Source organism: Macaca nemestrina, chromosome 17 (assembly GCF_043159975.1).
Source record: "Macaca nemestrina isolate mMacNem1 chromosome 17, mMacNem.hap1, whole genome shotgun sequence".
In the NCBI taxonomy this organism is placed as follows: Eukaryota; Metazoa; Chordata; class Mammalia; order Primates; family Cercopithecidae; genus Macaca; species Macaca nemestrina.
The window spans coordinates 67741414-67766589 of NC_092141.1; the positions used below are offsets into that span (position 1 = coordinate 67741414).

Genomic DNA, 25176 nt, shown 5'->3' on the forward strand with positions numbered 1-25176 from the left:
AATCGCTTGAACCCAGGAGGGGAAGGTTGCAGTGAGCCGAGATCGCGCTATTGCATCCAGCCTGGGCAACAACAGGGCGAGACTCCGTCTCAAAATAAATAAATAATTTTTTTTCCTTTTTTTGGGATGGAGTCTTGCTCTGTCACCAGGCTGGAGTGCAGTGGCACCATCTTGGCTAACTGCAACCTCCGCCTTCTGGGTTCAAGCGATTCTCCTGCCTCAGCCTCCTGAGTAGCTGGGACTACAGGCACGTGCCACCATGCCCACCTAATTTTTTGTATTTTTAGGTAGAGATGGGGTTTCACCATGTTAGTCAGGATGGTCTCGATCTCCTGACCTCGTGATCTGCCCACCTCGGCCTCCCAAAGTGCTGGGATTACAGGCGTGAGCCACCGCGCCCGGCCTAAAATAAAATTAATTTTTAAAAAGACTCTGCTCCGGCCGGGCGCGGTGGCTCACACCTGTAATCCCAGCACTCTGGGAGGCCGCAACAGGCGGATCATGAGGTCAGGAGATCAAGACCATCCTGGCTAACACAGTGAAACCCCGTCTCTGCTAAAAAATACAAAAAATTAGCCAAGCGAGGTGGCGGGCGCCTGAAGTCCCAGCTACTTGCGAGGCTGAGGCAGCAGAGTGGTGTAAATCCAGGAGGCGGAGCTTGCAGTGAGCCAAGATTACGCCACTGCACTGCACTGCACTCCAGCCTGGGCGTCAGAGCGAGACTCCGTCTCAAAAAAAAAAAAAAAAAAAAAAGGCCCTGCTCCAGGAGCCACCAGCCCCAGAAAGCTAGGAGGAGGGGAGGGGACCCAAGGGGCATAGGGTACAAGGCACAGGGCATTATTACGCCATTTGGAATGTCTATACAGGACATAAATGAGGTCCGTGCAGACACTCCCTGGATCTGAGGAGCTGCCTTCACAAGAGAAGAGTGAGTGAAAGGGACCTTGGAGATCATCTGTTTCAATACCCTCAAGACACAGGTGAGGAAACCAAGCCTCTTAAAGAGGCTGCTCTGCAGATGATCCTACCAGCTAAGCAGCAGCAAAACAGGAATCTGAACCCAGGTGTCCTGACTCCCGGCACAGGGAGGTTCCCTCTGAACACACACGTGTGCGGTCTGGTTCCCACGTGGGGGGTGTCTTATGTGCTCAGTGTAAGCCAGCCCTGGGACAGGTTAGGGTCTCAAAAATAATAGAGGAGATGAGGTAGGCGGAGGGGAGCAGGGGAGGTTGTACCGGGGCTGGTGTTCAACTTTGTTCCTGAGCCCCCTTCTCTCCTTGGGCTAAAATCCCTTCAGGGAGGAAGACCACAGACCAGGTGGTCCCCAGTATTTACAGAAAACAAAGCCTCCTCTCAGAACCCCACGAAGCCCCCGAGGCCAGAATGGTTCCTGTGCTCTAGGAGCACAAACTGTGGACCCGCACTGACAGGCCCAGCACATAAGGCTGTGTAGGTTGCATATTGCACATGGGCTCTCATCTAAAGGGGTGAGTTGGGGCTGAAACCTAACCCAAGTTCCAATCGCCAGGCCACGCACACTGGCATGAGGACGTATCTACCCAGAAGGGCCACCTTTTAAAAATCTGCACAAAGAAGCTTTTATGTGGATTAGCAATGTTCCTACCCAGAGACCTGAGTTCAAATTCCAGCTCTCACTCTGTGACCTTGTGCAGGTTCCCTTTTTCTTTTTTTTTTTTTTTACAGAGTCTCGCTCTGTTGCTAGGCTGGAATAGTGCAGTGGTGCGATCTCGGCTCACTGCAACCTCCGCTTCCCGGGTTCAAGCAATTCTCCTGCCTCAGCCTCCTGAGTAGCTGGGACTATAGGCGCGCACCACCACACCCAGCTAATTTTTATATTTTTATAGTACTGATGGGGTTTCACCATGATGGGCAGGATGGTCTTGATCTCTTGACCTCGTGATCTGCCTGCCTCGGCCTCCCAAAGCGCTGGGATTACAGGCATAATCCACCACGCCCGAGCAGGTTCCCCCTTTTTTTTTTTTGAGACGGAGTCTCTCTCTGTGGCCCAAGCTGAAGTGCGGTGGGGTGATCTTGGCTCACTGCAACCTCCACCTCCCGGGTTCAAGTGATTCTCCTGCCTCAGCCTCCTCAGTAGCTGGGACTACAGGCACATGCCACCATACCTGGCTAATCGTTTGTATTTTTAGCAGAGACAGGGTTTCACCGTGTTAGCCAGGATGGTCTCTATCTCCCGACCTCAGGTGATCTGTCCACCTTGGCCTCCCAAAGTGTTGGGATTACAGGCGTGAGCCACTGCACCCGGCCCAGGTTCCCTTGTTTTAAGAGACAGCCCTGGGTAACTGGCCTACCCTGGAGGGCAGAATCTCCCACCAGCACCCAGGCCCTCAGGACCTCCCTCACCAGGCTGGGGAGTCAGCAGCTTCTAATTACCTTGTTCTGTCTCTTGGAGATTGGGGAAAGGCTCTTGTTCCTGTCTTGGCCTGAGGGAGTTTGGAAGGAGGCGGAGAACAGCATTTCACACCCTGAGCCCATGACGCTGTGACACCAATGACCCCTCCCCACCAAGGACAGTTTCCCATGATCTATTTCTGTGCTCTTGTGTGACTAGTGAGGCCAATTTAGGCTCAACAGGTTCTACCACAATTCAGATACTATTTCCACATAGGCAAGCTGGGTCTGACTCTCACGTAGCAATTTTCACAATTCCTTAAGTAACACAAGTGATCACACATCACATAGTGGTTAAGAGCAAGGGCTCTGGAGTGAGAGGACGCTGGGGGTTCAATTCAGGCACCCCCCTTCCTAGGGCAAGGCACGGAGTACCACCCTGCGCTCCATGCAGGCATCTATAACCTGGGAGGCAGAAGAGCACCCACCTGCCAGGGTAGTTAGGCTCAGGAGAATGTACACAGAGGAGCTTGGCACAGAGCCTGGGAAGATCAAGAGGTGCCAGGCAGGGCTATTATTAACGTCTCCTAGTATTTCTTGTGTCCTGAACTCTTTCGGCAATCTAGTGAAGCCTGTGGACCACTTCTCAGAATTTTTTTTTTTTTTTTTTTGAGACGTAGTTTCGCTCTTGTTGCCCAGGAGTGCAACGGCATGATCCTGGCTCACTGCAACCTCTGCCTCCCAAGTTCAAGTGATTCTCCTGCCTCAGCCTCCCAAGTAGCTGGGATTACAGGCGTACACCACCACGCCCATCTAATTTTGTATTTTTAGTAGAGATGGGATTTCACCACATTGGCCAAGCTGGTTTCAAACCCGTGACCTCAGGTGATCCGCCTGCCTCAGCCTCCCAAAGTGCTGGGATTATAGGCATGAGCTACCACGCCTGGCCTTCTCAGGATGTTTCTAAAGTGCATAAAATCGGTCAGGTTCAGTGGCTCACACCTGTAATCCCAGCACTTTGGGACCCTGAGGTAGGAGGATCACTTGAGGTCAGGAGTTCAAGACCAGCCTGGCCAATGTGGTGAAACCCCATCTCTACTAAAAATACAAAAATTAACCAGTGTGGTCTCACATACTCGGGAGACTGAGGCAGGAGAATTGCTTGAACCCAGAAGCGGAGGTCGCAGCGAGGTGAGACTGCACTACTGCACTCCGGCCTGGGCAACAGAGTGAGACTCTGTCTCAAAAAAAATAAAAATAAAAATAAATAAAAAATAAAGCGCATAAAATGAAATACTTAGAATTCCCAAATCTTTTAAGTGGGGCCAACTTCACAGACCACCTGGATTCTAAGGGTGCCAGCCTCAGACTCCCACCAGAGGGAAGTCTTAGCACTCATTTCAGACTGTCTGAATGTCACTCTGTGGTCCTGTCACAAACAAAGCCCTTCTGTGGGTCACACACAACACAAGCCGGTGCAGCCAGTAGCTAGGTGTCAGTGCCAGAGGAGGAATCTCTGAGAGCTGCCTCCTTCCCACTCCCGCACTTCCAGGCCATCTCACCTGCCTCACTACCTCCAGGAAGGGCCACTCTGTGCTCTGTGGCTCAGGCCACAGCTGTGGGATCCCTTTTGTCCCTCAAAAACATTACTTAGCACAGATGAGCACAAGTTTTGGGCCTTGCTCTCGGGGCCCCCAGCTGCAAGCAGCCCAAAATTCTTCCCTGGGCTCTAACGTCACTGAGCCCCACTGCAGGTGACACCTCTCTCCCCAGTTCTATTCCACATCCTCCTGGGTTGAGGACATGGGAGGCCCTAAGCCCCTCTTCCCACAAAGCAGATACAATGTGAAACTGACCTCAGAGACCCTTAGAGTGTCAGGGAAGGAAGGGCCTGAAGATCAGCAACTCAATTCCCCCAGTTTTCAGAGGAGGAAAGTGAGGCCAGAGAAGGAAGAGACTTGTCCAAGGTCACCTGGAAAGGAGATGGAGGACCCAGGGCTTAATACCAGCTCTTCCGGCTCTCTGTCTGCTCCCCACTAAAAAACAGAAGGGGAAACACTAAGGCCCGGTCTCAAACTGAACGAGAGAGATGCAACAAGGGGTCAAACTCTGTATTAAGGATCCAGAGGTCTAGACAAGGACACCTGGTTGGTCCCCAGAACATCAGAGCCCAGGAGTGCAGGGGAGAATGGGATCAAGTGCAGGGAACCCCCAGAAACCTTGAGGCAGACTGTGACTCTGAAGGACCTTAAGCTCAGGATGCAGAGCCCTGATGGTGGGCACAAAGCATCTCTCACTGGCACAAATAGAGTTAGCAGTTGATCCTGGGATGCTCTCTGGGGAAGCAGACTCACATTTCCCAGTCCAGCCATTTCTGGCACATACCTGGGTACAAAGCTACAGGTAAGTAAAAGGCACACTAACCATTCAAAGTCTGCAGCTGTTGCTAGGACTGTTTGCTCCACACCTGGGGGAGAATGGCAGGGGCTCCAGAGCAGATCCGCCTCCACTCCCCAAGCACAGCACAGCCCTGGGTGTCCAGCAGGGTGCCCTGCCCACCTGGCGGCTTGCCATAATCCCCCATTCCGCTGGGGTTTAGACACCTGCTCCCTGGTGGCTGGAAACATCCTTTCTCCCAACTAACAGGCAGGTGGGAGTTGGATTCACCTCCCTCTGGGGCGACAGCCTCCCTCCTCCTGTATAGGCCCTTCTCCCAGGAGTCCCAAGACCCACCAAGGCCTTCCAGGGATGCTGAGGACATCCACTGGCTGACTGCTGGGCCCTGTGACCCATGTCCACACAGCTCTTACTCCAAGGATGGGCTGAGTCTACTCGCATCAGAATCACCTGAGACATGAGTTTAAATCATTGGTTCCTGGGCTGCCCTACGGAATCCAAACCTTTGTGGGAGGGGGGAGGGTGTCAAGGTCTGAGAATCTGCATTTTAATACATTCCTTTGGTAATACTGATGCAACCAAAAGTTTGAGAACCACTGTCTCAGTGTCCCCAGGCTGCCTGCTGCCAACCTAACAGCTGTTACAGCTGTGTGTGTGGACACAGTTAATCTGATTTCCTGTCTGGCAGCTGTGTGGCAGGGAAGGGACAGCTGAGGGTCTCAAAAACAAGAAGAGGGGATGAGGCGGGGGAGGGGCTACAGGAGGTTGTACGGGGGCTGGTGTTCAACTTTGTTCCTGAGCCCCCTTCTCTCCTTGGGCTAAAATCCCCTCAGGGAGGAAGACCACAGACCAAGTAGTCCTCAGTATTTACAGAAAACAAAGCCTTCTCTCAGAACCCCAGGAGGTCCCTGAGGCCAGAATGGTTCCTGTGCTCAGCGCACTGACAGGCCCAGCACATAAGGCTGTGTAGGTTGCATATTGCACATGGGCTCTCATCTAAAGGGGTGAGTTGGGGCTGAAATCTAACCCAAGCTCCAATCGCCAGGACATGCACACTGGCATGAGGACGTATCTACCCAGAAGAAGGGCCACCTTTTAAAAATCTGCACAAAACAAGCTTTTTTTTTTTTTGAGACAGAGTCTCACTGTGTCGCCCAGGCTAGAGTGCAGTGGCACAATCTCTGCTCACTGCAAGCTCCACCTCCCGGGTTCACACCATTCTCCTGCCTCAGCCTCCCAAGTAGCTGGGACTACAAGCGCCTGCCACCACACCAGCTGATTTTTTTTTTTTTTTTTTTTTTTTGACAGGGAGTCTGGCTCTGTCGCCCAGGCTGGAGTGCAGTGGCCGGATCTCAGCTCACTGCAAGCTCCGCCTCCCGGGTTTACGCCATTCTCCTGCCTCAGCCTCCCGAGTAGCTGGGACTACAGGCGCCCGCCACCTCGCCCGGCTAGTTTTTTTTTTTTTTGTATTTTTTAGTAGAGATGGGGTTTCACCGTGTTAGCCAGGATGGTCTTGATCTCGTGACCTTGTGATCCGCCCGTCTCGGCCTCCCAAAGTGCTGGGATTACAGGCTTGAGCCACCGCGCCCGGCCACACCAGCTGATTTTATATATATATATATATATATATATATATATATATATATATATATATATATATATTTTTTTTTTTTTTTGAGACGGAGTCTCGCTGTGTCTCCCAGGCTGGAGTGCAGTGGCGTGATCTCGGCTCACTGCAAGCTCCGCCTCCCGGGTTCACGCCATTCTCCCGCCTCAGCCTCCCAAGTAGCTGCGACTACAGGCGCCCCACCACGCCCGGCTAGTTTTTTGTATTTTTAGTAGAGATGGGGTTTCACCATGTTAGCCAGGATAGTCTCGATCTCCTGACCTCGTGATCCACCCGCCTCGGCCTCCCAAAGTGCTGGGATTACAGGCTTGAGCCACCGCGCCCGGCCGATTTTTTATATTTTTAGTAGAGATGGGGTTTCACCATGTTAGCCAGCATGGTCTCGATCTCCTGACCTTGTGATCCACCCGCCTCAGCCTCTTAAAGTGCTGGGATTACAGGCGTGAGCCACCGCACCTGGCGCTTTTTTTTTTTGAGGCAGAGTCTCGCTCTCGTTGCCCAGGCTAGAGTGCAATGGCGCAATCTCAGCTCACCACAACCTCTGCCTCCCAGGTTCAAGCGATTCTCCTGCCTCAGCCTCCTGAGTAGCTAGGATTACAGGCATGCACCACCACTCCGGCTAATTTTTTGTATTTTTAGTAGAGATGGGGTTTCTCCATGTTGGTCAGGCTGGTCTCGAACTCCCGACCTCAGCTGATCCACCCGCCTAGGCCTCCCAAAGTGCCGGGATTACAGGTGTGAGCCACCCAGCCCAGCCAAAAGCAGCTTTTATGTAGATTGGCAATGGTCCTACCCAGAGACCTGAGTTCAAATTCCAGCTCTCACTTACTCTGTGATCTTGGGCAGATTCCCTTTTTTTAAGAGATAGGGTCTTGTTATAGCGCCCAGGCTGGAAAGCAGTGATCATGGCTCATTGCAGCCTCAAACTTCTGGGCTCAAGCAATCCTCCTGCCTCAGCCTCCTGAGTAGGTAGAACTACAGGTGCATGCCACTATGCCTGGATAACTTTTTTAAAACATTTTCTTGTAGAGACAGGGTCTGGTTATGCTGCGCAGGCTGGTCTCAAACTCCTGGCCTTAAGTGATCCTCCTCCCTCAGTCTTCCAAAGTGCTGGGAATACAGGTATGAGCCACCATGTCCAGTAAGTTCCTTAACCTCTCTGATCCTTCTCAGTTGTACACCACAGCTATCAATACTTTCCTAAAAGAGATATGGCAAGGGCCAGGTGTGGTGGCTCATGTCTGTAATCCCCACACTGTGGGAGGCTGAGGCAGGCGGATCACAAGGACAGAAGTTCGAGACCAGCCTGGCCAACATAGTGAAACCCTGTCTCTACTAAAAATACAAAAATTAGCCAGGCATGGTGGCGTGCACCTGCAGTCCCAGCTACTCGGTAGGCTGAGGCAGGAGAATCGCTTGAACCCAGGAGGTGGAGGTTGTGGCAACCCGAGATCGCATCACTGTACTCCAGCCTGGGCAAAACAGCGAGACTCCATCTCAAAAAAAAAAAAAAAAAAAAAAAAGTAGGGAAAGTACCTGATAGCCTTGTCACTTAGTGCATTATAATAGTTCCATCTCACCCCTGAGTCTTGTACTTCTTCCCCTCCTGGCACTACATACCTACACACACAGTCAAACCCAGAAAGTCTGAAAAGCACAAACAAGAATATCCAGGGAAAGCCCTAAGACCAAACTTGGACCCCATGGCACTTCCCAGTGTCCACAGCATTCCTTCCTGGCACAAGCAGGATTCACACCCTCCCTCCATAGGAAAAGCAGACTCCTCCTCCATGCTGTCTCATAAAGCCTGCACATTGTCTGAGCATCAGCTCCACCCAGTATAGGACAAAGGGGAATCCAGGGTCTACATAAGGGAGGCAGAAAATTCCCCACCCTCTGTGTCCTTGAGAATCCCAGACTAGAGTTCAAACTCCCAGGCTCCCTAAGCCAGAACCAAGCTTGGATGATGGTGGTGCTCACTGTGTACTGGGGGGCTATGGCAGGGTGGCCAGGCAGAGACCCCATCCATCAAGGGAGATCTGTGATCGCTAAGAGCAGATGCTGAGATCTGCCCCGCTCTTCAAGCAAGAACAGCAGAGTGCCCCTGTCCTTCGGTAGGCTAAGGCTCTGTCTCACCCGCTGGGGTGACTCACTAAAGCTGTCTCTATTCAACCAGAGGTCCAAGCCCCAGAATAGAGCCCAGGAATCCTGCCAGCAATTCTGGACTCCAGCCCTCCCATGCGACATTCATTCATCCATGTGCCAGGCACTGTGCTAGGTGCTGGGCAATGGCAGCAACCAAGACAGCCCAGAGAGCAAAGGCTGTCCCTAAAATAGGGTTCCAAAGATGCTGCTGGAGGTGCCAGGCAGGCACCACCCTCGAAAGACCCTCGCTCCAACCCCCTGGGCTTGGGAGACCAGCACAATTCAGACTGTCCCAAGAAGCTTCCCTGGACACCTGCCTTTTCAGCCATAGGCTCTTGCATCCTGTCTGGAGACCGATCAAGAGACGGGGAAAGCGGGTGGGGAGGGAAACACCAGGCTGCCTGGGCCCTCATGGCCGTGTTTATCCGGGGTGGATTTTTTTTAACCCAAAGGTTAAAGTGTTTCTATTTGAAACATCTATTTACATTCCAGAGTCCAAAAAAAAAAAAAAACAAGGCAGCCAAGCTCCAGGCCTATATCTGTCCCTAGCCGCGTCACAGACACAGCATCAGAGCTGCGCAGGGGGAACATTCTTAGCCCTCTCCCCGAGCCGAGCCGCTGAGGTGACTCACGCCTCCCTCCTGCCAGCATGGACCAAGCCACCATTCTGAAGGCCAGCCAGTGTTGGGGGTGAAGCGGGGAGACAGGGATCTGGAGAGAGGGGCTGCCTGGGAGTCCATGCAGGGGCAGCCAGGCCTAGGGAGGAGATGAGAGAGCAGGGTCCCAGCCTGCAAGGTTTCTGGGGTACAATCTGAAATGAGGTGAGTGAACAAGCTGGGGAGGAAACTTCCGGCCAACTGCTGGCTCCTGCTGGTAGCAAAGAACAGAGGGGACAGGGCAGGATGGGTGGACCTGATAAGCCAGATAGGGTGGAGCTGTCCCAAGAAGATGCTCTGTGATTATTCTGGCTTCCAAGAGACCACCTTGAGTCCCAGAGGCCATGGGCTGGGGGCCAGCAGGCAGGGTCTTTAGTTGGACCTGTGGACTCCAGACCAGGATAAGAACCAGCCCTCTGGGTTTATTCCTCATCCCAGGAACCTGTGTAGGTGGCCCCCAGGCATATGCCCCTACCTTAGGGGACTACCTGGGTATCTTGTAGAGCTGGTCCCCAAGGTTACGCCCCCATCCCCACCCCAGCCTACAGGGCTGGCCCCAGGGTAATGCCCCTATCCCCGGGGCCTGCATGGATACCCTGCAGGGCTAGTCTTCAGGGCCATGCCTCCACATGAGAACACTGCATGGGCATCCCTGCCTGGGCAGATGACAGTCCATGTTCCAAAGATTTTTTGAATCTTCCCAAAACATTCATGCTCTGACACATCCAAGTCCCATTGCAACCTTATCCCTGGGTAGCTCAGAGCCAAATCACAGGCACCTGCAGAGGCACACAGTTCCCACCTTCCAATGTGAAGCTTGGGATGCACACCCACATATCCAGAAGCAAGGACTCCCCATTCACATGCACACACACAGACACCCACACTTGAGTGCCAAGCCACTGCCAGGAGGGGCTGAGCAGGCATAGGTCCAGCAGGCCCCTCCCTGGAGGAAGCATCTTGCGGTGCCGGCCTGGTGGGGAGGCTGTGCCAGGAAGGCTTGATGCTGCCAACAGGTTCCCAGGAGTGAGGGAAGGAGTGGCCCAGCTTTGGGGGACCCCACCCCTAGCCAAGAGCCAAAAAAGTTCCTGCTGAGAAGGTGGCAGGATTAGGGGGTCCTGAAGCCCATCTGAGCCAGAGTAACACCTCTTCATCCTCATGAGATGGGTATCAACCCAGACCTGGGGAGAAAAGCGCTATCGGGAGCCAGCTAGGGGCTAAGGCAGCCAAGCCCCTCAATTTCCGAGTTGGCAGCCTCTGCCTAACTCCATCACAACTGCACCAAGCCTCCCCAAGTGTCTGATTCTCAGGAGACTCCTGGCTGGGGACTTGTGGAAGTCACTGTACTCGATCCTCTAGCCCCAAGAACCAAGACAGAGGAGCTGGGGTAACCTTTATTCTTGTGGACAGACAGCTATGCCTTCTTCCCTTGTCCAAACCTGGGGAGCGGGCAGCGTGGAGGCGGGTCACTGACCCACTTCCTCCCCTCTGACCACAGTGCCAACTAGGCCAGGATCCTCCAGTAACCCCCAGCCCCCAGCAGCGGATGCTGACCCTGCCAGAGACCGAAGGGACTGGAAGAGATGCAGCAGAGTACAGCTGCGGGGCACAGGGGAGCAGCAGGCTCTGGGCAGGGAGGACAGGGGCCTCTCTGAGCAGGGATCCCCCAGCCCCATGTATTCTCAACAAAACTCTCAAGACAGATCTATGCAGGACTGTATCTATGCAAGGCTCAGGGCCAGATGCTCAGCCCAGGGACAAGGATGCCTGATGACAGAGGGCAGGCAGGGACACCAAGGCACTTACCTGTCACAGGGATGCTGTGCAGAGAAGTCCGCGGCAGGATTTCCAAGGATGGTTCCCGGCCTGACATCCCATCTGCTGAGAAACAGGATTCTGTCTCATAGATGGTCTGCAGCATCTCCACGAGCCCCTGAGCCTTGGGCACCAGCAGCATGCCAGGGAGGGGGCCGCCAGAGGCGGGGAGCAGGCTGAAGGGAAGGTGGTCCGGCAGCCCGCACTGCGCAGGTTCCCTCAGGCCACTGCCGATGGGACCCGCACTGTGGGGAAGTGCCTCATCCGGCCTGGGCACTCCTGGCGGCAGGAGGGGCAGGGAGTCCCTAGAGGTGCAGGCCCAGCTCTGCTCTAGAGGGGCATCTGACCACCAGCCTCTCCCTGATTCCTAGGAGCTGGGGTATGGCTGAGCACTTGGGACAGGAAGGGGAGCTCAGCGGGCAGGCGGGCTCTGTGTTCCCTCCCAACTCTGGGTGACAGCTCTGGGCCCGGCTCCCTGCTCCTCCTTCCCGAATGAGCCGCCGCCGGCAGCTGGCAGGAGACTGAAATAGCAGTTGGGGGAGGGCCTTGTCTATAAATAGGTGGAGCATGCTCAGGGAGCTGCGGGCCGGCTGCCAGGAGGCCCCATGGGGGGGGGAGGCGGTTCTACCCCAGGAGGAAGCGCCAGGCGAGGGGGATGGGAACAGGGGAGGGCCTGCACTCAGGGCCAAGGCCACAGCGCTGGGTGGCCAGAGGCTGGGCTAGGGAAGGACGCCGGCTGGGGTACCCAGGCATCTGGGAGCGGCTCTGGCTGCTACTCTTGGCAAGCAAGCCAGGGGATAGAGACCAAGAAGCCAGACTCAAGCCTCCGTCTTCCTTCTTGCCTTCCAAAGCAGGTAAAGGAATCAGAAGGGCCTGGGAGAGGCTGGCAGACAGGCACTTTCCCTGGATTTCTAATAGCCCCATGGAGGTTTGCTTAACTTCTGCCCTCCCACAGTGTTGAGAGGTGTCTCCCCACCCCTTCAACCAGCAGAGAGTCCCCTAAACACTCCCGCTCATTCTGGAGTGTCACCTCCAGAGGCTGCTCAGCCTCAGCTTCTTTCTAGGTTATAGGGATACTCCTCCTGGGCAGACAGGTGTCCCCTGGTCCCCTTTCCTCACCCCAGTCCAGGAAAGGGGAGCAGGGAACATCTGCCAATTCTCATAGCACAGGTAGCTCCTCCCTGGCAATGTGCCAGGTGCAGTGCTAAGAACATCATATACATCATCTCATTTATTCTGTGTGGTGACCTTAGGAGAGAGGTACAGATGAGAAAACTGAGGCACAGGGAGATGAAGTCACTCATGCTAGGTCATACAGCTGCTTACATGGCAGGGCTGGGATGTCTGAGGCTCAAGTCTGAGCTCTAACCACCACACTCCACTGCCTCCCATTTCCCAGGGTTTCTATTAACCGGTATAATGACCCCTGTGCTCAAGTAGGAAGAGACTTGAGGATGGAGCCTCGCTAAGGAGAGTCAAGAGTTTTTCAGCATCCAGCCATTCCCCATCAGTCAGCCCCAGGCCTGGCAGCACAGCCCCTGCTCCCTCGGTCCTGGGGCTGATGCGCCATGAGGACCAGTGCCACTCACCCACCCTCCCCACCACTGGCCTGCCCCTGCTCTTCAGGTTGTGCCTCCCACTGGTACAAAGATCCCACTTGGCCCCCTGACCTCACTAGAGCCTTTTAATAGCCTGGTTATTCCTGTGTCTGCATCCCCCTCCCGCTTCCTGATGTCACAGTTGCTATTTTGGAGCCCCCTCCTTGACCCCCACTCCAGGCATGCAGCCAGGGACACCTGTCCTCCCTCTGCACTGGATGACCTCACCCTCTTGTTGGGAGCCCAGGAGGAGCTGGCCAACCAAGGACACAGTGGCTGTGGCTCCTGGAGCCAACTTCCCAGCCAGCTTCTGCCAGTCAGGGATGGCAAACGGGTCTCCTGCCCTCAGGCTGGGAGTGGGAGGATTAGGGGGACCACACCTATAGACAGAGGCAGGCTTTCCCAAGCCCTAGACTAGTGAGATGTATATGTTGCTAGAGGGTACCCAGTGGTGGACCAGGAAAGAAACAGCGGTCTGGAGCTGCAGCTTCTAAGCCAGGCAGATTCTAGAAAAAGGGCAAGGAACAGTACTCCCTCAGAGGCCTAGCGCTGGTGGACATCTCATGGTATGGCTGGGGATCTCATTCACCACCTCTTGCCCCAACCTCATCCTGGCCAACCAGGCTCTCTCAAGAGGAAGGGAAGGGAAGGTCTCCATCAGTGGGGTGATGGGCAGCAGATTAAAGGGAGCCCAGAAAGCCGGGAGCAGCAACCCCTCCCAGCCCAGGACTCCACCCACCCACGCTAGGAGCAACCAGAAGGGCTGGCTAGCCCTGTCCCAGCTCTCTCTGCCTCCCCCAGGCATAGAAGAGTGTGGCAGGAGAGGCTTGTTCTTTTTTTTTTTTTTTTTTTTTTGAGACGGAGTCTCGCTTTGTCGCCCAGGCTGGAGTGCAGTGGCCGGATCTCAGCTCACTGCAAGCTCCGCCTCCCGGGTTTACGCCATTCTCCTGCCTCAGCCTCCCGAGTAGCTGGGACTACAGGCGCCCACCACCTCGCCCGGCTAGTTTTTTGTATTTTTAGTAGAGACGGGGTTTCACCATATTAGCCAGGATGGTCTCGATCTCCTGACCTCGTGATCCGTGGAGAAGCTTGTTCTAAAGAGGAAGGCGTCAGTTACCAGGACTCAAAAGCAGGGCCCCCAGAACCTGGAGCACCCAGACATCAAAGAAAGAGGCCTTCCTGCTTAGGAAAGATAGGAGCACCCAGGACAGGGACACCCAGGACAGGTGGCTGGAGCGGGGAGCTGGGCAGCCAGCTCCCAGCACCATTACAGCCTCCAAGAAACAGGAAGCAAAGTGTCAGACACAGCCAGAAAATCCTCAGTGCAATTCCCAGAACCCTCCAAGGGAATAAGAGAGGAGGTTTGGGATGGGGACAAATGTCTTTTTTTCTTCTGAGATTCAGGTGATACAAGGTCCTCCTAATGTCTAACTTTAATCCTTCATGCTTTAGCCCCCCTCCTTGCAGTTCACTTCTCTTTTCCATTCTCTCCCATCCAGCACACCCATGTATCATCCCACAAACCTTATGGAGCACTCACCAAGCATGGGGTACATGAGCTTCACCCAGAGCCAGGACTGTCCTCCCCAGACTCACTCTGCCTCTCCCTCAAAGGCTGCACTCTGACCTCCTAGCCCTCTGAATCTGAAGGAGGAAAGCACCTAACCCTGGCTCCAGGTTCCATTTCCTGAGCCCAAAGGCTGTGGGGGATGGGGGACCCTGACCAAAAGAAAGCAAAGTCTGCTTAGTGCACAGTGAAAAAGCCAAGGGCTGGCCGAGGAGCACCCTGGATGGAGTGTGAGATGCCAGCTTCCCTGAGCCCCAGACATCAGGCCTGCCCGCCCTCCTGTTCTTTCCTGCCCTTTGAGCCCAGTCGTGCTGGAGCCCATCAGCATGGTCTGGGAGCTGCCATGTGCCAGACCCCATGCTAAGTATTGGCTGAATGCTCTCATTTGAAGCCAAGTTCAGAAAAAATGTGAACACCTACTTTGGCATCTTCTACTTCCCCTCAGGGTTGACCCTGCCTTCTCTGGCCATTCCATTCTAAGCCTTCAATCCCTTTGGAATGACAGAGCAGGGAAGAGGAGGGGAGAAGCAGGTCCCACTCTGCAGTGAGCACAGAGGTGTGTCAGGGGACACACCTCTGTAGAGAAGGGAGGCCAGGAGTCCACTTCCTAGACCCCAGCCCCATGCCAGGGCTGACCCACTTTCTCACTGCCTGCCGTCCCCGGGGGCTTAGAGGCAGAGCCCAAGGCTGGGAGGCAGGACACCGAGGTTCCTGGCTCCACCCTACACCCATGCCCCAGTTTCTTTGGTCACCCAGAGAGCAGGGGTTGGCGGGGGCTGCTGCCCTCCATCCTAGGAAAGGGAAAGAGAGTGTAAGGGTTCTGGGAGGTGCTAGGCAGGCAGGTGTTGTCCTGAAGCTTGTCTTCCTCTCACACTGGGGAGAAGGATCCTGGCCGCCTCCCCCATGGCCCCGCTGCCACCCAGACTGGCTTGCACAGTGGGCCTCACTCTTGCCTGCTCTTCTGGGCAATGGCACTGAGAAGAGGGTTCAACCAAAGCTGGCCTGGGTCCCAGGCCCCTGGGTGGCTCCTCCAACCTGGCTGGGCCGAGTCTGAGCTGAGGGAAACTTCTGTCAGCCTTTCAGCCCCACTGAGGAGAACGTGCAGAAGCAATCAGTTCCAGAAAAATAAAGAAAGCCTTAATCCTCAAGCCCCCTTTGGCCTGAAGAAAAAGCAGAGATCAGCGAATGGTCTCAGGGAAGCAGGTAACCCCATCAATAGCCTCCACCCGTGATTCCAAGACTGCAAAAGAGGTAAATAAAGTCAAAGGCTGGCAGGCAGCCCAAGCCAGAGGGAAGTCATCAGCTCCCACCTCCCTGGTGGGCCCCAGAAGGAAATCACTCACAGTCTCCACCTGCTGCCCCTCACCAGAAACAGTCTCTCTTGCTAACGTGTTCACTGTGAGGGCCAGGGATGGCCCATCTCATGTTTTCTTCTGTCTTCCACAGGCTGAGCCTGTTGGTGATACTCAGTGAAGACTTGCCAAACAGAAAAGCTCCTACGCTGAGAGGACTTGAGAGAAACCAGAAGCTCTGCCCCTTACCCAGCCTGCTGTTCTGTACTCTGGGGAAAGAGGAGCAAGTGTTCAGGGAAGTGAGGAGAAGGTAGGAGGCGCTCAGGGGCTGCAGCAGACCCTGGGGACTAACCATTTCCATCCTTCCCACCTCTTATCTCCTGCCCCGTGGCCCATACCTTTCCTTCTTGGGGCTCGCTGCAGGGTGTCTACGGGGAGTGGACACCCGCGTGCTCTGGCTACAATCGGTGGTTTCATTTTGCTTCCGCCGAGTTCCAAGGCATGTGGTTTCCAGGCTTCTGCCAGGCGCTGGGCAACCCAGCCCTAGCCCAGATGCCAGCCCAAGCTCTGGGAATGGCAGACGCTAGGCCCCTCAGAAAGAAAGAGCTGCGGGCAGGCTGGCTATCTCCCTGGCCCAGGGCAGCTGGAACCCCACAATTGGGAAAGCCAGTCCCAGAACCCCAGGAACACTCCGCAGGAAGGGCCTCAAGCAAACATCCCTAAGCAGCTGCCCTAGCTCCAAAGCCTCTCAACAATCCTAAAATGAGGTTCCCAATCCCTGGCCCCCTCCTTTTCTCCCTCTTTCCCCAACACAGAGAAGACAGCATCTCCCCCTGCTGGGGGGAGCTGGAAAGCCAGCCAGGAGGCGGGGCCCACTCCACTGGCCCACTCAGGATGCCCTCCTGGCCAGGGCTCAGCAGTGGCTCTTAAGCCACTGGCCTCCTACACTGGTGGACACATCCAGCAACTCCAACACTCCTGTCAGCTCCCGCAGAGGTAGCTGCAAGGGAAACTCAGCCCGCCAGCGTCTGGAAAGGTAACCCAATAACTTCATCTATCCTGGGTTGCTTATCACATTTCCCTGCGAGGGAAGGAAACCCCAAACCTGGGAAAAATCCTCTCCAAGCCACCAACAGATGCCTCTTGGCAGCTTCAATTCCCATGGCCAAGAGTTAGACCCCAGCCCCACGGGAAGCACGGACTGGAGATGGCTCCTGGACAGGTCACCGTCACAACTCAGAGGAAAGAAGCAGCTGGCACTACTGCCCGACATGGCTGAGCTTGCTGGGGTAGTGTTCAACCGAGATGCACGAGGGACAGATGAGGACCCAGGCCTCTCCTTTCCCTTCGCCACCCAGTCTCAGAGGGGGAAGCAAGAAGGCAGAGCCGGGCAGCCCACCCAGTCCAGCCCCTATGGGCTGAATGAGGGCAAGGGCAGAGGCAGGAATATCTGAGGGGGAACCGCAAACCCTGCAGGAAGGATGACGGGGAAGAAAATGTGGGGTGGTCTGGATTCCTCCCTCATGCTGCTTCCGTACAATCCTGCGAATGGGTATTCATCCTAGGCCCTAATTGCTCTATCTCTAAAAGGAGAAATATCCACTCACCCCTACATAAAAAGATGGAGCGTATTATGGGCCATGGACGGCTAAAGTTGAGCAAGATGGACCTTTAACACCTTGCAGAAGGAGACAGTCAAAGAGGAGGAGACAGCCATGACTCTGACCACACTGGCCCACGACCCTCCTGGGAAACTGCTGAGGGTCCAGCTCAGGCCACTAGAACACAGCCTCACAGGCACACATCCAGAAGCAGCTGCACATCAAGCTGCCTGGAGTCCCCCCAATAGACTATTTCTGGCAGCACTGGACAGGGTCCTAGAAGCAGACAGGAACAGGAAATCTCAGAGTAAAAGACCCCAGATTAGCAATCTATCATATGAACGGCCCAAGAGGAAGAGAGGCAGTCTACCTGGACTCAGAGGAGAGCCGAGACTCCTCTACCCACGTCACCCCACTCCCACCCAACACCATGCACCCATACACGGAGGTTAAGGCCCAGTGCCCTTGTAAACCTCCACTAAGAAAAAAGTGTGGAACACAAACATTCCACCAAGTAAAGAAGCCACCACCACAAAAAGGAAGCTGGGCATTCTGCTATAGTAAAGAAATTCCTCCAACTTCGTCTCAGACTGCCGAGAGAGATTCAGGGATACACATTGCCCCTTCAGGCCCGTCTGTCTTGGCTAGCAGGGGAAGGCGGAGGTAGAGCTGAATACCCCTAAGTTGAGAGGGCAAGCATGGGGGGCAGAGTAGGACCCATTGCCTTCCCAGGACCAGGCCGGACCATCAATCCATCAATTCCCAGGTCTACCTCATGGGCCTTTTCTTGCAATACCTCTCCACTCCTGACCCCCTCATTCCCTTATAGATCAGACAGTAAAGGTCAGCTGGCCTGGAAGGGAAACCCACACAGCCCATTGCATCCAAAGCTACCCCAGGGTGCTCTTCTCCAACCTCCCAGCTCTTACCCGACTCGTTGGGAGAGTTCATGCCGGCTCTGGGCCTGCAGGAAGCTGGCGTTGGGGGCTGGGACGGGAGGGGGTGGAGCTGCGGTGATGTCAAGAGAGACAGACGATAACAGACAGACGGACGGGACGGGAGCCCGGGGCCGCCGTGCCTCTAATGCCCATCCGAGGCCATCCTTCGGGGCGAGGCAGTCAGGCACTCAGAACGGCATCCCTGGGGAGAGATGGAGCAGGGTTAGAGGCCCCTAACTCAGGAATCTGAGAGTCGAAGGAGACCTTGGAGCTTGTCAGTTTATACCTGGGGATGAGAGGGATGAGAGGGATGAGAGGGAGGGATACCTGCCCACAGCCACAGTGGAAATCAGCAGAACTGGATAGGCCGGGCGCGGTGGCTCAAGCCTGTAATCCCAGCACTTTGGGAGGCCGAGACGGGCGGATCACGAGGTCAGGAGATCGAGACCATCCTGGCTAACACAGTGAAACCCCGTCTCTACTAAAAAAAAAAATACAAAAAAAACTAGCCGGGTGTGGTGGCGGGTGCCTGTAGTCCCAGCTACTCGGGAGGCTGAGGCCGGAGAATGGCGTAAACCCGGGAGGCGGAGCTTGCAGTGAGCTGAGATCCGGCCACTGCACTCCAGCCTGGGCGGCAGAGCGAGACTCCGTCTCAAAAAAAAAAAAAAAAAAAGAAATCAGCAGAACTGGATAGACCCTGGTTTTCTTTCTTTTTTTTCTTTTTTTTGAGACGGAGCTCCGCTCACTGCAAGCTCCGCCTCCCGGGTTCACACCATTCTCCTGCCTCAGCCTCCCGAGTAGCTGGGACTACAGGCGCCCGCCACCTCACCCGGCTAGTTTTTTGTATTTTTTAGTAGAGATGGGGTTTCACCGGGTTAGCCAGGATGGTCTCAATCTCCTGACCTCGTGATCCGCCCGTCTCGGCCTCCCAAAGTGCTGGGATCACAGGCTTGAGCCACCGCGCCTGGCCAGACCCTGGTTTCTTATCTTACTAACTGATGAGGCTCCCAGAGCCCAAGGGATAGGAAATGGCTATGGTGGTCAAACCCAACAGATCCCTTTTCAGGTGAGTGTCTACTGCCAGGTGGGGAGACCCTATAGACTCCCAACAGTGCCTGCCATGGTACTAGGTGTGCACCAAAGGAGAAAGTGCAGGGGGCTTCTGATCTCTGTCCATAGCAGTGGGGAGATGCAGGGCTGATCTAGAGTCCCTGGCAGAAATTAAGGGAGAAACTGGTATCCCAGCCTCCAAAGCCTAAGCTGGGACTTCTAGGGGTCTTCTCCCGACTTTCTGATCCTTGTGCCACCCAACTCTGGAAACATGGATGTATTTCCGTTTTGGTCTCGCCCAGTTCAACAACAGACCAGGACAATAGCTTCTCTTTCCAGGAACTGAGAAAATCAGAGACCTCTGCATTCCAAATCTAGTACCCCTGGCCTGGCAGGTGCAGGGCCTAAGCCCAGGGCTTTGTGTACATTGTACAGGTTGTGCTCTGTGTAAGGAGGTCTGGCCCAGGGAGGTATAAAATCCAGCCTGTGCCCTGCCTGCCAAGCCATGGCCTGACATGCTGAGTCCACCCAAAACAAGGGACAATTTTTTCCCAGTTTGTACAAAAACAACAAAAGGCCCAGCGGTAACCCTGCTGAGGCCAGCATAGTAAAGGAGGAGGTATTACAGGACCATGGCTTTGCCAACCCATGCCCACTCCTCCAGCTCTCCCCCACAGTTAGTCCTCAAGCCTCAGACACTATGCACACAGCCACCTGGCCCATCCCTTAACAGCCCACGATCCACCCCAGACATGATCTCATTCATTTGCTTCCAAATGAAGGCAGGCCTTCCAATACCCAATGAAAGCAAGGTAGAAGGAAGCCATCAGAGGAGGCTGTGAGCTGCTGCGAGTTTAAGCCCTAACTCTGCTCCCCAAGCCTCGAACCAGCAATCAGCTCTGCCCAACCTAGACAGCCCCACCTCCTGGCAGGATTAATTCTCAGTAAGCCTTGCATTCTCATCAGATTCCCAAGGGTGGGGTCCATTTGGAGTCCAGAAGCCAGCTATGGCAGAAACACAAGAACGTGAATACACATGCGCGCGCGCGCGCGCATGCACACACGAGACCTTGAGGTCCCAGGCTTGCTGCTGTCTGCTCTTGCCCATAGGGCTTGGACTCTATGGCTGGAGAAAGGTACACTCAGATTGGGGGGCAGAGTTGAAGGGGCTAAATTGCTCCTGACAGGCACAGGTATGGGATTAGGACAAAAAAGGCTACACAGGCAGGGCTGAGGCCAAGCTCAGGAATGTGGCAGGTAGGGCTGTTGGTGCTCTGGCAGGGCCCATGTGGGCAGGCAGTTCGGCCTGCGCACACACCAGGGCTGGCACCCAGTCCCGCTCACACCCTTTCCCGTGGGCTGGGGAACACAGGTTCAGAAATTCCCACGATTCCCAGAAGCCTGAGTAGCCCAGCCCATCTCCACATTGAGAGGCACCTCCACAACAAGGTGCTCAGAAGGGGCACAGCCCCAAGCGGCACAGAAACCAGATTAAGCTTAGCCCCCAGCCCCCATCATCCTAAGCCACCCACTGTCTCTCTGGGTCTTAAAGGCGCTGATCCTCACCCCTGAGGCAGAAGAGGAAGGGAGTAGCTCTTTGAATTCATGGTGGGCTCAGGACTTAGGTACATCTACTCCTCCCTATCCTATAAAATTCAGCAAGATCCCTGGGCCCCTGTCCACCTGTAAAGAGTGTCTGCCGACACCCCCATCAAGTCTCCCAAGTGAACCAGAGCCACAGGCTGGGCCTCCCTGAGAAACAAAGTAGTGTCCACGGTCTGATTGGGACAAGCACAGATTCTTGTCTGGGGTGGGGCATGAAGGGGAGAAGGGGAGTCTGATGTTTAAAACCTGAGCTGTTTGTTCCCACATCTGCCAGAGAAATCCGTTGGGTCTCAGTGGGCAGTCAGGGACCAGGAGCTGTGTCCCAGATGACCTAACACTTGGATGCCAAACCAAGGAGCAGCCCAACTTCCAGGACATCATAAGTAGGCAGACCCCTTGCCCACCCCAAGCGTCCCGCCCCACTACCTCACACCAACTCTTTCTTCCAGACAGACCCCTACCCTACTCCAGGATCCAAAACCACCTCCCACATCCAGCCAAGACAGCTGGGCTAGGATGAATGAAGGAAACGGGCTGCATCTCACCCTACAAGCTCAGGGCTGAGCCTGGGGAAGTAGGGCGGAAACCCCAAACTCTGGCAAAGGGTGGGAGGAGGAGGACAGACAAGTGAGGGGCACATGGTACAATGCAATGCTCCAAAGGCCATAGGTTCACAATGTTACCCTGTAGCGATCTTGTCGCTCGAACAACTCCCTCAAAATTACTGGGGAGTCAGGTGTCCCTTGGAGACCCTCTCTGGAACCTGGACTCCAGTACCACCATGCAACCCCCTCCCAACACACCTGCTCTGGCCCCAGGCCAGGGCACCCCCTAGGTCATAGGTGACAGGGTCAAGCAGTGTGAACCAAGTCTTGGGAGTCTGAGATTGTTTCACTCTACCTCAACAACCTCATCAAAAAGTTACAAACCGGCCAGGCACGGTGGCTCACGCCTGTAATCCCAGCACTTTGGGAGGCCAAGGCGGGCGGATCACCTGAGGTCAGGAGTTCCAGACCAGCCTGATCAAAATGGAGAAACCCTGTCTCTACTAAAAAAAATACAAAATTGGCCAGGCATAGTGGTGCATGCCTGTAATCCCAGCTACTCAGGAGGCTGAGGCAGGAGAATTACTTGAACCCGGAGGCAGAGGTTGTGGTGAGCCAAGATTGCGCCACTGCACTCCAGCCTAGGCAATAAGAGTGAAATTGCGTCTCAAAAAAAAAAAAAAAAAAGTTACAAGCCAAGACATCCCACCCAAAGGTCAAAGGTACTAGGGACTTATCTTGACCCTTCCTGACCATGGCCACAGCCTACCACTTTCCTCAGCCTCCGAGAGCTTCTGTTGCCTAGTGCCTCCCTCAAGCTATGCCAACAGAAACCCAGAAGGATCAGAGCCATGAAGGGTGGCAGAGTCAGATGTCCAGGCCCCAAACCAGGGAAAGGGGGAGGGTGACAGGGAAGGAAAAAAGGCACCAGGCTGACAAATTCATTTTTGCAATCGGCCCATTTCTGTTTGTCTGCTCAGACGCAGCTCCAGGCATCTGCACAAGCCAGATGGAGGAGGCTGCTATTTCTAGAAAAAAAAAAAAAAAAAAAAAAGAGGGGGGGTGGTGAGAGGGGAGGAAGGGAGGAGGCGGAGGCAGAGGGCAGAAGACAGGGTCTGTTTGCCCTAAAACCTCAGGCAGAATGATACCCTCTTCCCAGCACTACCAGACAGGGTCCCCATTCAAGAAAGGGCTGGGGCTGGGCCTGGGGTGAGGTGGGATGGGGAAGAAGAAAGGCAGAGAAAGTTTAATTAGCTAAAGTCGGCTACAATAGGCCCCCTCACCGGCTGCATCAGGTTTTCATTCATGAGCAAGCTACAGTGCTCCAAAAATGCCAAGAACCACCCCCCCCTTGCTGTCTCCCCCTCCCCCCACCACCGCCACCAACAGGAGTGCGTCCTCTAGCAGGCTGGCTGAGCCTGATGCTGTGTTCCAGACATCCCTCCTCAAAGGGATGTGAGTAGGAAGAATTAATTATTAAAGAGCAGCTGGTACTTCAGCACCGACCGCGCTACCCCCAGCTCCTATAGCTGATTCCCCTCCCCCACTATGCGGGAACACAAATGACACCCCACAACATTCCCAGGCCCCATTTCTAAACACACAGTTAAGATGCCACCCCTAGAGAAGGGAAAGCAAACCTTTGTCTCTGCAGCTACTTGGGGTGGGTGGGGCATGTGAAACTGCTGCCCCCCTCCAAATTACACGATCCAGCCAAAGTAGGAGGATATACTGGAGAAGAAGGGGAGGCTGGCACAGAACTAACATTTCCTCCATCCTTGCCCCCAAGTAACCCGCACCTGAGATCTGTCTCTCTGGTCTCCGGCATGCCCACATTCCCAGGGCAGAGTGGAGATGCTGGGAGCCCATTTCTCTAACTCAGAGAGACCCCTACTGCATTGTCAAGAAAGCCCAGATCCAAGTTCAAGTGAAGAGAAGGCAAAGAGAGGAGTCAAGAAAAGAGGAAGGAGACAAACCAAGATCTCCCCAAGCTTTGTGTTTAGGAAGGGAGAGGAAGGAGGGAAGACTGGAATGAAGAAGCAGGCAGTCCCCAACATGGCTCATCCACCATCCAGCCCAGCCAGCCCAGCCCAGCCCAGCATCTCAACAGCCAGCATCGGCTCAGGGTGCCTAGGACTTGGGAGACTGAAGACCATCCCTGCCTGCCTACATCCTCCGAACCTAAGAGGAGGCCGAAGGCAGGACCCAGACCCAGACTGCAATCCTGCAAAGCAATCTGGCCAGGGGTCCCTCTGACCAAGACTCCTGGATCTCACCCTCCCCCCAACCTCCTTTTGTTCCCATAATCTGGCTCCATCCTCCCCTCCCAGTTGGACACTGAACCAAATCATCACCACCTACCCAAGCTCCAAATCTAATTCCAGGTCCCAAAAGCATGGTAGTCACTGACAAGAGTGATGGGTCCCTTTTGCACTCTCCTAAAAGCAACTGCAGCTGTTACCTTTCCTCTTTAGGGACACACCTCATCTCAGAAGGGGTATCAGTCAGGGATATCAGGTGGTTATCTCCTCTCCCAAAGGAAGCACCCAACCTCTCCACTCCAACAGCCCCCACCAGGCTCCCAGATTAATTAATTACACCCAGCCACTTCTCATCTTCCCCAGGGCCCCAGGGAAGGGTGGGGTGGAGAAGGTGACTCCCCCAAGTTAACAAGACACTGGTACTGCTCCCGCTTCCTTGAGATACAGACCCGGGATGAAAAATGGGGGGCATCCACCCCAGACAAGAAGAGGTTGGGGGAGAGCTCCATTTCATCTCCTCGCTCTCGTATCCTGGCTCCAGGGTGTCAGACAGGAGAAGAGGGTGGAAACAAACGCAGTAACGCCTCAGAGGAGACGGGGTGAGAATAATAGAGAGAGAAGTAAGGTGGACTCCGCAGTCCCCCTCCTCATGCACACAAGTCAAGGGCATAAAATCAAGGATGCGTTCGTAGCTATGGGAAGAAGCGCTGTGGGTGGGCAGCACACCTCACCTCAGAGTACCAAGAAAGGGGTGTCCAGCGAAGAGGGGTCTGCACAGAATCTGGGTGCAGGGCTCAAATGGCTCTGCAACGCAACATGCGCCGCCAGGGAAGGGGCAAATCTGACAACCCCGGCCGGTCTCCGAGCCATTTGGGGGCGCGGGAAGGCGGGCCCCTCCCTTACCTGCAGGGAAGGCGCCCCTGTCTGGGAGGGGCACGGAGGGGCGCGCGCAGCAACCCCGATGCCCAGCTCCCGGGCTGGCGACGCTCCCGGGGAGCGCCGGCTGGCACCCGGGCCCAGGAGGAAGGAAGGGGGGCGCGGAGCTCGGCGCGCGCGCTGGGAGCCTACGGACAGAGACGGAAGGCGAAGGGGGCGCCGCCTCGCGTCCCGGGGGCCGGGAAGACGGGGTCTGGGCCGGGGCGGCGCGCTCACCCGCTGCGGCTCGAGCTCCGGCTTCGCGGGCGGCGGCGGCAGCAGCGGCGGCGGCAGCGACGGCAGCGCCTCCTCGACGGCTCCTCCATCTTTGCGGCGGCTCCTCCGGCTCCGCTCGCCGCCGCCACCAACAACAACATTCGGAGACGTCACTCCCGTCACGTGACCTGACCCGAAGCTAAAAATAGACCCAGACCCCCCCCCCCTCCCGCCCCATCCCCGCAGCCACCACCAACCCCTCCCCTGCCTCTCGGCCCTCCCCGCCGGGCGGGGCCAGCGACGCCATCGTGACAGCTCCTTAAAGGGCCAGTGCCCAGCATAGAGTTGGGCTGAGACGGGATGGAAGGGAAGGGATAGGAACCCAGCGAGTAGGAGTGGAAGGGTCGTTGCAGGGGCCGAGTGTGGATGCTGGGACTCAACCTTTGGGTTGTACAAGTTTCTCTTTGCGCTTCCCGGACTTCCTTTTCAAACCGTGGATGGTGCAATCGTTGCCTGCCTAAGCTGCTCCCCTAACACGCCCTCCCGCGGTCGGGGAGGGGACCTGGGGATGAATTCCC

The 25176-nt window shown here is 55.2% G+C and overlaps 1 protein-coding gene across 11 annotated transcripts in view; it reads right to left on the reverse strand.

Moving 5' to 3' along the window:
* LOC105469256 (histone deacetylase 5) overlaps window positions 1-24774 on the reverse strand; it is a 48921-nt gene extending 24147 nt beyond the window's left edge. The window contains exons 1-4 of one of the 11 annotated variants that reach the window (XM_071083229.1): window positions 15866-17985; window positions 15542-15736; window positions 11002-11076; window positions 2413-2462 (exon numbers count right to left, since the gene is read on the reverse strand). In XM_071083229.1, the coding sequence (XP_070939330.1) occupies window positions 2413-2462; window positions 11002-11076; window positions 15542-15600 (184 nt within the window). In that variant the 5' untranslated portion in view covers window positions 15601-15736; window positions 15866-17985. The other 10 variants (XM_011720148.2, XM_011720133.2, XM_011720155.2 and 7 more) reach the window with 10 other exon arrangements.
* Window positions 24775-25176: the final 402 nt, after the last annotated feature.